The sequence below is a fragment of the Mauremys mutica genome, chromosome 13, assembly GCF_020497125.1.
Source record: "Mauremys mutica isolate MM-2020 ecotype Southern chromosome 13, ASM2049712v1, whole genome shotgun sequence".
NCBI lineage: Eukaryota > Metazoa > Chordata > Testudines > Geoemydidae > Mauremys > Mauremys mutica.
This window is the reverse complement of record NC_059084.1, coordinates 51,636,473-51,647,289: the sequence shown is the minus strand read 5'-3', so window position 1 is coordinate 51,647,289 and position 10,817 is coordinate 51,636,473. Positions and strand designations below refer to the sequence as shown.

The 10,817-nt window shown below is 52.9% G+C and overlaps 2 gene segments (V, D, J or C); both read left to right on the top strand.

The window, feature by feature from the left end:
- Window positions 1–456, top strand: LOC123347662. The segment is given in 2 exon segments: window positions 1–46; window positions 140–456. Coding segments are annotated over 2 exon segments (363 nt in total).
- A 14-nt stretch (window positions 457–470) lies between these two features.
- LOC123347661 lies at window positions 471–10,567 on the top strand. The segment is given in 3 exon segments: window positions 471–537; window positions 8,714–9,021; window positions 10,547–10,567. Coding segments are annotated over 3 exon segments (396 nt in total).
- The last annotated feature ends 250 nt before the right edge of the window (window positions 10,568–10,817 follow it).

Genomic DNA, 10,817 nt, shown 5'->3' with positions numbered 1-10,817 from the left:
ATGGGATTTTTGCTCCTGTTCATTTTCGCTGTAGCTGCTTTGGAAGGTATTTTCCTCCTCTGAATAACGGGCAGAGTGAGAAGAATATTGTGTTACCGCTGTTTTTATACCGATATTAATGGCCTGTCTTTATTCCCAGGTGCCTGGTCCCAGGTGCAGCTGGTGGAGTCCGGAGGGGATGTGAAAAAGCCCGGAGACTCTCTCCGCCTCTCCTGCAAAGCCTCCGGCTTCACCTTCAGCGATTACTACATGCACTGGGCCCGACAGGCCCCCGGGAAGGGGCTGGAGTGGGTGGCTGAGATTAGACCCGATGCATCCAAGCAGTGGTACTCCCCGGCTGTTGAAGGCCGATTCACCATCTCCAGGGACAACTCCAACAACCTGCTGTATCTGCAACTGACCGGCCTGAAGCCCGAGGACACCGCCCGCTATTACTGTGCGAGAGACTCACGCTGAGAGGAAACCTGTGGATGCTCGTACAAAAACCAGAGCTGCGGAACTTCCCGCGCCTGCCGCATGGGGGCAGCAACGACACAAGTAAAACTCTCCTGCCTGGGGCGCAAGAGGGGGCGGGGCCTCAGGACTGAAAACTCTGACATCGCGGATTAACTCTTTCATGCCCTGACTACGTCCCCCACCCCAGTGCAGAGCAGAGCGCTGCTCGCCTCACGCAAACGGCTCTTCCCATTGGAGTTAATAGGTCGGGATCTCCAGGGAGCGAAGCAATTGGCTCTTCTCCGTATGGCTAAACCTGCCGGGGAACATTCCCCTCTGGGCACCGCACAGTTCAGTGCAGCCGGTCACTGCTGGGCAGGGGCGGCTCTAGACATTTCGCCGCCCCAAGCAGGGCGGCATGCTGCGGGGGGCGCTCTCTGCCGGATGCTGGGAGGGTGGCAGGCGGCTCCGGTGGACCTCCTGCAGATGTGGGTGTAGGTCCACCAAAGCCGCGGGACCAGCGGACCCTCTGCAGGCATGCCTGCGGGAGGTCCACCGGAGCCGCCTGCCGCCCTCCCAGGGACCGGCAGAGCACCCCCTGCGGCATGCCGTCCCAAGCACGTGCTTGGCATGCTGGGGCCTGGAGCTGCCCCTGAGGAGAGCACAAGAGACATAACAGGCAGGCAAGAGAAAAGGTGAGAGGGAATAACAGAAAGCAGCAGGAGCTGCAGGGAGAGAGAGGAGGAGGAGCCTCTTATGTACCTCTCCAGCACCCCCGGGAGCCTGGACTGATTCACACCAGCTTCTCAGGGAGCTTCCTGTTTCCTGCTGCTTCCCTGAACCCGCTTGAGGGGAACAGTCAGTCAACTGGAGTAGTAGGAGCCAGTTAGGCCCTTAAGAGGCTGATATCGTCCCTCACTCAGGCCCTGCTACCAGCCTGCTTATTTGTCCCCTTCAACTGAGTGTTGAGAGCCACTCTAGGTGGCACAGAACAGCTCTCATGAGTGAAAGAAGAAAACGCCCCTCTGGGGCAGCATTCAGAAAAAGAAAGAAGAAAGCAAAGGAAGCTTTTCTATCTAAGCAGGAAGGAGCTCTCCTGAGATACAGAGACACAAATGTTCATGCTGAGCCTTCCAGCCCCAGTGAGGACGTGAGTGGTGAGGAGATTTCTGATCTTCCAGTTAGTCAGAGTGCAGGTGACCTGGCAGCTACTGCAGCATCCATATCTCCATCTCAAATGGATGTAACCATGCACATTCCTGAAGGGCCGGCTTTAGGCCTATTCCACCAATTTCCCTGAATTGGGCCCCGTGCCTAAGAGGGCCCCGCGCCCAGTGAGAATCCCTTCCCTGGCTAGAGGCGCCTTTTTAATTTTTACTCACCTGGTGGCGCTTCGGGTCTTCAGCAGCACTTCGTCGGCGGGTCCTTCAGTGCGGCCAAAGACCTGGAGCGAGTGAAGGACCCGCCGCCGAAGACTCAAAGCACCACCCGGTGAGTATAAGCCCCAAATGTTTTTTTACATGTTTTCTTTTTTATAGTCATCCCTGCTGGGGCCCCATTGAAACTGTTCAAACTGGGCCTCACACTTCCTAAAGCCAGCCCTGCATACCAGAAGAAAAGTGTAGATCAGAGAAGAGTGTGGTGGAGACGCAAGAAACAGCTGCTGCTGAGTTTATTTCCTTAAGTCTAGATGATCCAGGACTATGGACCCACTTGAGCAGTAGCCTGAGGGACTTCCTTGTACTGCCTGGGCCACAGCAAGTGAAAAACTTCATGTTCCCCAAAGACAATGAAAATAGAAGTTTCCATCCAACACATTCCTGGCAAGAAATGTACACACACCACTATCTTGGAAAAACAATTCAAAATGAGATCATACAGTTACTGGCAACAAAAGTCAAACATAAGATTGTGGCAAATCTGAAGTGACTAGGATATTATTTTGTTATTCTGCACTGCACACCTGACATCAGCCATATGGAACAAGTGACTTTAATGGTGTGTTTTGTAACAACAACAGAACCTAGTGAAAATGTCCCTGCAATGGTGACTGTCAGAGAGCATTTTCTAGAATTTATTGACATTGATGATACTACAGGAGCTGGTATGACAAATGTGCTTCTTAAAAAGCTGGAGATATGGGATTCTTAGATGGGTTGGGCTCTGAGTTACTACAGAGAATTCTTTCCTTGGTTCTGGCTGGTGGGTCTTGCCCACATGCTCAGGGTTTAGCTGATCGCCATATTTGGGGTTGGGAAGGAATTTTCCTCCAGGGCAGATTGGCAGAGGCACTGGAGATTTTTCACCTTCCTCTGCAGCGTGGGGCACGGGTCACTTGCTGGAGGATTCTCTGCAGCTTGAGGTCTTCAAACCGCAATTTGGGGACTTCAATAACTCAGACATAGGTTAGGGGTTTGTTATAGAAGTGGATGGGTGAGATTCTGTGGCCTGCATTGTGCAGGAGGTCAGACTAGATGATCATAATGGTCCCTTCTGACCTTAAAGTCTATGATTCTATGAGTCTATGATTTGTGATAGCTGACATGAGAGGTCAGGGCTACGACAACTGACTGGCCTGCAACCTGGAGACACCTCCATTTATTATTCTGCCAAATACACACGGTGAGGGGAAACCTATCAAAGCGCAAACTAAAACTAACCTTGCAGAGAACCAGCCTTCTAGGGTGAGCGGCAGAAAGCAGCAGCTGCCAGCACCGGGTTCTCTGTGCTTGGCTACCTGATCTCTTCTTGCAGATTCTTTGGCAAGTTACAAGCACTTGGGAACTAAACCCCACATCTCCCAAAGTCAAACAGTGAATCAAAACTTCAGAGACTCAGAAGGGAAGCGAGGAGTCCTGGCTCCAAGCATCCTGCTCTATGTATTTTCATTTTGCCAAGAAATGAGAGGAAAGCCACCAGGAATATTCTCGCTACAGCAAGTAAACTATTCTTCCCTCCCTTGGCTGGGAATATGCACAAGGAGTCTCTATATCGGTACCTACTGCAGACTGCATTGCCTGGCTATCATATTAGCACCAGGAATAGATGCCTGATGTTCTGTTAGGTGGATGACAAACAGCACATTGATTCCGAGCAAACACTAAGTCGCTCTGGCTCTGGGCCTGCAAGGTGCTGAGAGGGATAACTCTGTCCCCCTTCAACCCACTCGCAGTTCTCTGTGGGCGATCATTTTAACCCTTGTGAAGAGGTCCTTGTGTGAGCCCCCCATCAGCATGAAGTGGGATTTTAATATTTCACAGCCCTAATGCTGCCTTCTTTCCAGGGCGGACCGCTCTGTTTTTACAGCATTTCCCCTAAATTGCTCCCATCCCTGGCTCGGTGTCCCACATTCAACCTCACACAAACTATTTCATGATAAACATAAAGATTTACCAAGACCCATTTGGATGTGCATTGTAATGTCCCCTCCCGACACAAGGCAGAGTTCATGTAGAGGAACTCCACCTCTATCCCATGTATCTGGTTAGAGAGGCACCATCCTGATTCTCCACTGCTCTGCAGATTGTGATCCAGTTGAACTCTCCTCACAGTGGGCTGGATGTCGCCCTGTCCTAATGCCCCCACCCTCTTGTACACCTCCCACACAATAAGACCAGGGGCAGTTTGATTACTAGAGTCGACTTCAGCTAATGTAGAGAATAGGAGGAGAAGCTCATGTACTCAGGTGACCAGTCACACCAAAAATACACTACTGCTGAATGCTCCATAGCCAAATAAACATTCCACAGCCTGCGCATTATCCATCCCACCATCCCGAGCAACACAGAGCACCAGGGTCATTGTTCCAACTGTCCCCTGGCCTACAAGAAGGGACTGAGCTGACACCAGCGTTCTTCACTGTCCTTCCTGACTCGAGAGGAACAAGGGGAGATTCCACAGGGGCAAACACAAGTTAGGTGCCCAAAGAGACCAGGATCCATGGGAGCTGCCTGTTGAACTGCCCTTTGTGCCTTTGAAAATTTACTCCAGAAAACCTTCCAGTTCAAGGCCTTCCTCTGCAGCCAGATTAAAAGAGCAGCCAAGCAGCAGCCATTAGCTGAGATGCAGGAAGTCACCTCCTCACATTCCTGCATTATGTTAAATAATGTCATGTCAGGCTGTTAAGGGGACCCCGTCCTAATGGCCTCCACTATCACCAGATAAAGAAACAGATCTTACGATGGTTAAAGAAAACAGCATCTGTCTGTCAAGAAATCACTTATCAATAGTTATGGTTGTGACCTGCCGTACCACAGCCCCACTACTCTGCTTGGGGGAGGGGGACTCCAGGGCTGAATCCTGCCGACACACACACACACACAAACTGACAGCAATCGGGACCTGAGGTCGTGTCAGGGAAATTCTTATTCTTCTGCCTGGCACAAATTCTGAGCCCACACAAAAGCCTCCGGGATAGTCACAGATTCATAAACCTCAAGGGAGCAGTGTGAGAAACTAGTCTGAGCTCCTGCATAACACAGGCCATAGATCCTCCACCTGATTCACTCTGGTTCTATCAACCTCATTAATAAACCCTCATTAATTCACCACGCTGGGATTCCACCCAGTGTCACCACGGTCAGTGGCACATTCCGGCAGAAAGACACCCATCTCTCAGCTTTGGGCACTAGATCTCAACAGTGACAGCAATGAGGCATGAGGAATACAGCACAGCACAGCCTTGGGGACAAGACTGACAAGGGGCGGCGGGTTACCTACCTACCCTGCTCCGTTACGCACACAAACGGCGTTTGCACTTTGACCCCGTCAATTCCCCTGAAATCTGTGAGAAAAAATAGCGGGTAACAGTTTTCAAAAGAAAAGCAGCCACAAAACTACACCCTGAAGTTCCCCTAAGATCCAACCCCTGGGTCATCCAATCAATCTGATATGAAGCCCAAATTAAAGTCTGCCCGTTCCATGGGAACCATGTTATTATTATAGGTATGGCTGCCTCTGGGAGCTTGGGCAAGTCACACAAAGAGGTACCTAAGACAGAAGGCTGGAAAATATGACTGAGTATTTCGAGCATTACCGTTAGCAGCAGGGGCGGCGCCACACCCCAGCACGGGAGGGCGGCAGGTGGCTCTGGTGGGCCTGCGGGAGGTCCACTGGAGCCGCCTGCCACCCTCCTGGCGGTCGGCAGAGCGCCCCCCCCCACGACATACCGCCGTGCTTGGGGCGGCGACATGTCTAGAGCTGCCCCTGGTTAGCAGGGTGTCACATTCAATTAACACAGTCTCAGGCCTGGTCTACACTACGCGTTTAAACCGAATTTAGCAGCGTTAAACCAATGTAACCCTGCACCCGTCCACACGATGAGGCCCTTTATATCGATATAAAGGGCTCTTAAAACCGATTTCTGTACTCCTCCCTGATGAGAGGAGTAGCGCTGAAATCGGTATTGCCAATGTTGGATTAGGGTTAGTGTGGCCGCAAATCGACGGTATTGGCCTCCGGATGGTATCCCACAGTGCACCATTGTGACCTCTCTGGAAAGCAATCTGAACTCAGATGCACTAGCCAGGTAGACAGGAAAAGCCCTGCGAACTTTTGAATTTCATTTCCTGTTTGCCCAGCGTGGAGCTCTGATCAGCACGGGTGGCGATGCAGTCCCAAATCCAAAAAGAGCTCCAGCATGGACCTTTCGGGAGATACTGGATCTGATCGCTGTATGGGGAGACAAATCTGTTCTATCAGAGCTCCATTACAGAAGACGAAATGCCAAAGCATTTGAAAAATCTCCAGGCTATGATACAGAGTCCACAGCAGGGACTCAGCACAGTGCTGTGTGAGAAGCGTAATGGAAAGCCAAAGAATCAAATGGACGCTCATGGAGGGAGGGAGGGAGGGAGGGGGTACTGAAGATTCGAGCTATCCCACAGTCCCTGCAGTCTCTGAAAAGCATTTGCATTCTTGGCTGAGCTCCAAATGCCTGAAGGGTCAAAAACATTTTCCCGGGTGTTTCAGGGTGTATGTTGTCAATTTACACCCTCCCCCCCCAAAGAAAAGGGAAACAAATAGTTTCTCACCTTTTTTCAATGTCACCCTATGTCTACTGCATGCTGCTGGTAGATGGGGTGCTGCAGCACTGAACACCAGCCTCCCCTTCCTGGTGGCAGACAGTACAATGTGATTGCTACCCATTGTCATCATCAGCCTATAACTGTTCCTGGCTAATCTTGCTGAGATTGGCTGGGGCTGCCTGGGTGAAAATAGGAATGACTCCTGGTTATTCCCAGCAGATGGTATAAAAGGCTTGGTAACTGCCCTCATCATAGCAGCCAGAGACTCAGCTCCATCAGCCCCACCCCTTTCATGTCTAAAGAAAAGATTCTGTACTGCCTGGACTATCATAGCAGGGAAAGGCTGTGCTTCTCTCTCCCCCCTCCCCCTTTAATGTCCTGCCTAGACTATCATAGCAGCTGGAGGCTGCCTCCCCCTCATTTTAGCTCACTAAAAGTCAGTGTTTCTTATTCCTGCGTTCTTTATTACTTCAACACAAATGGGGGGACACTGCCATGGTAGCCCAGGAGGGTTGGGGGAGGAGGGAAGCAACCAGTGGGGTTGTTGCAGGGGCACCCCCTAGAATGGCATGCAGCTCATCATTTCTGCTGCAGCTTTGGGGCTCTGACACAGAGCAGCTGTGCTCTCTGGTTCTCTACTACACTTGCCCCATATTCTAGGCAGGACTGACTCTATTTTTAGACAAAACATAAAGAAGGGAATGACCCAGGGAGTCATTCCCATTTTTGTCCATGCACCCCCAGCCGATCTTAGCAAGGCCACCCAGGAATACTCATGACAGTAGCAGGCAGTACAAAAGGATTGATAACCATCATTACCAATTTCTAAATGCAAACAGTGCAAAATGAATGATAACCATCATCTCATTGCCAATTTATAATGGCAGACAGTGCAACAGGAATGGTAATCATCTCTGCTACCTTGCAAAGACAAATAAATGCTGCTGTGTAGCACTGCAGTACCACCTCTGTCAGCAGCATCCAGTATACATATGGTGACAGTGATAAAATGCAAAACAGGCTCCATGGTTGCCATGCTAATGGCGTCTGCCAGGGCAATCCAGGTGAAAAAGGGCACAAAATGATTGTCTGCCGTTGCTTTCACGGAGGAAGGATTGAGTGAGGACATTAACCCAGAATCCAGGGGCGGCTCTACAAATTTGGCCACCCAAAGCAGTCATGCGCGGGAGGTGCCCTGGAAGCAGCGGACCTCCCGCGGGCATGACTGCAGAGGGTCTGCTGGTCGGGCGCGGCTCGGCTGGACCTCCCGCAGCTGCGGGCAGTTTGCTGGTCCGGCGGCTCCGGTTGAGCTGCCGCAGGCATGCCTGCGGGAGGTCCAGCCGAGCAGCGCGACCAGCGAACCGTCCGCAGTCATGCCTGTGGTAGGTCCGCTGCTCCCGGGGCTCCGGTGGACCTCCCACAGGCATGACTGTGGAAGGTCCGCCGGACCCGCCTGCCGCCCCTGCCGGCAAATGCCACCCCACGCGGGTGCTTGCCCCGCTGGAGTCTGGAGCCGGCCCTGCCAGAATCACCGGCGACACTGTTTTTGCCCCATCATGCATTTGGATCTCAACCCAGAATTCCAATGGGCGGGGGAGACTGCAGGAATTATGGGATAGCTATGGGATAGCTATCCACAGTGCAACACTCCGGAAATCGACGCTAGCCTCGGACCATGGATGCACACTGCCGAATTAATATGTTTAGTGTGGCCGTGTGCACTCGACTTTATACAATCTGTTTTACAAAACCGGTTTCTGTAAAATCGGAATAATTATCTGAGCTTTGGGTCAGGCTCAGAGCAGGAACAAAAGACCTGTCCATTTTCTCTGAACCCCAGAAAAGAAAACGAGGCGGCTCGGGAAGGGGTTTGTCTCTTACAAGGACAGGGATATGCCAATAGGTGACTGTCTCCTGTTTAAATCTCTCTCTGTCCCAGCAGCCCCCGGACAGACAATCCGCAGCCCCTGGGTCTGTGCAGTTACCAGCCACTCCACTGAGGACTTTCCCCTCCAGCACCAGGGAAAATGAGACTTTGGCTCCATGTACTTTTCCTTGCGGCGGCTCTGGAAGGTGTTTTCTCCCCATAGATGCACTGGGGAGGGGGGCGAACGTTCCTGGTTTTCTGCACTGATCTAAAAACGTATTTTGTAACCTGCTTTTATTGATATTCGTCCCCTGTTAACTGAGGGGGAATCGGGTTTCATGTGACCGGTTCCCTCATTGGTCGCTTTTCTCCCCCTTTCCCACAGGGGCCCGGTCACAGGTTGCTCTGACCCAGTCCGGTCCAGAACTGAAGAAGCCCGGAGAATCCACTCGGCTGAAATGCGCCGTGAGCGGGTTCACTATCACCGACTATTACATGGCTTGGGTGAGACAGGAGCCGGGAAAGGGGCTGGAGTGGCTGGTCGGCTACTGGAAACCAGGGCAGAGCGAGTATTATTCTCCCACCATCCAGGGGCGATTCACAGCCTCCAAGGACAGCACCAACTTCTACCTGCAAATGACCGGCCTGAAGCCCGAGGACACCGCCGTGTATTACTGTGCTGCGAGAGACACGGTGAGGGGGAGTCAGTCTGAGCTCAGCCAAAAACCTGCCCTGCAGAGACCGGGGAAGGGATTTCCTGGGGGTGGCGCTTTCGCCCCACATCAATGAGAAGAGAGAGACGCACCAAGTATCTCCCCTTGGCGGGATCTCACACAACTGCCAGGGGAGAGAGAGACTCTGCTGGCTCCATCTGCCCCGGGGAGCGCAGGGAGCAGAGGCTCAGTGGCTACTTTAGCGAAGAAGGAGCAGGTGCATCCGCCCGCACTGTGCGATGCCCCCACTGACTCGCCAGGGCTTTCTGCGCAGCCAGTCTCCAGTGCGAGGCTCCCTCCGTCTCCCAGTGAAGGGAGAAGCTGAGCCCCGAGGGAAGGTCCGTGGCAGTGCAGAGCCCCGAATGAAGATGATTGACTGGAAGGGGGTCACTAATCTAGAGGTGACCTCCCTCCTCAGCCCGTGGATAATTCTGTGGGGGTGAAATTCACCCCGTGTGCAGGGCCTTACACAAGGGCCCCTGCCTGGACTGTGTCCCGCCAGCCAGAGGAATCTCTGCACCCCACGCAGCAGTTTAGAAGGGCACAATCCTGATTCCCCTGCCGCAGCCTCCCCCCTTCTGTCCAGGTGGGTGGGATATGGGCCTGTTTTCACGCACACTCCTACTGCGCCTCGTACACCTTTGATTGGGGCAGTTTGGGGTCCCCACGCGAGTGCTGACATCAGCCAATGTGCAGAGCGGGGGGAGAATTCCATGTGCGCCGGGTGAGCAGAGACACAGCAAGAATCACGCGATTGATGAGTGTTCCCAGGGCCCAAACAACCGACATCTTCAACCGGAGCCATCGGGACCAACCCCAGAGAGACAGAAAAGCGGCGCCATTGCGCCAACAGGTCCCCGAGCCGAGAAGAAGGGGCTCGAACGGACACCAGTGTTATTCCCCACGTCTCTGCTTCCCAGCGAAAGGGGCAGTTTGGGAAGAAATACAAACACGTGTCCAAAGGCCATTCCTGCCCCTGGGCACAGAGTGCCTAACTGCCCCGGCTGCGCTCACACATGCCAGGAAATAGCTTATTTCAACAGCATAACAGCAAATGGATTCTCCTTTGTTCTCTCGCTTTACACCTGGACCGGCTGTGTCCAATGGCCAGCGAGCCCCGTGTTGGGGACCCCCATTGCTGCACCTCTCTGGGGGTGCTGGCCGCCCAACTTCTCAATGTCAAACTGAGGGACACTCAATTACGAGTCCCCTTTAAACAGCTCATCCTGTGCGCACGGTAGGAAAATCGGTGTTGCAATGACAGGCCCCAGCACTGTTTGCTGAGGTGATACATGAATGTATCAGGGCTTGATCCAGTATCAGGCACCGTGTTGAAGACACAGTCACACAGTCCTTGCTGGACGCTCTAGTCCGTCAGTCTCCCCCGTGAGCTCGGGGCTGGGATCTGGACCCCACTCGCAGTTGAATCCCCCAGTCCCTTAGGAAAAGGGGAAGGTGCAAATGCGGCTACTCCCCTCCCCTGCTGAAAACCCCTCAATCCCCAGACCCTGACGCTCTGGCACTGAGAAGCCGCAGCCGCTGGGTTCAAGCAGTGAAGCAGTTATTTACCCTTTCCCCAAATACACAATCCAGGAGTCACCAGATGAAATTAATAGGGGTCGGAAAATCTAATGAGGATCCCAGCGCCCTGTGCCCGGCGCTGCACAGATACACAGGCCGGGACAGTCTGACTCCTGCACCCGGAGCCCTAGGACGAATCAGTCATATCACCTGGCAGCAGGAGTGTGTGTCTCTTATAAAGCGGGGACATGCAAA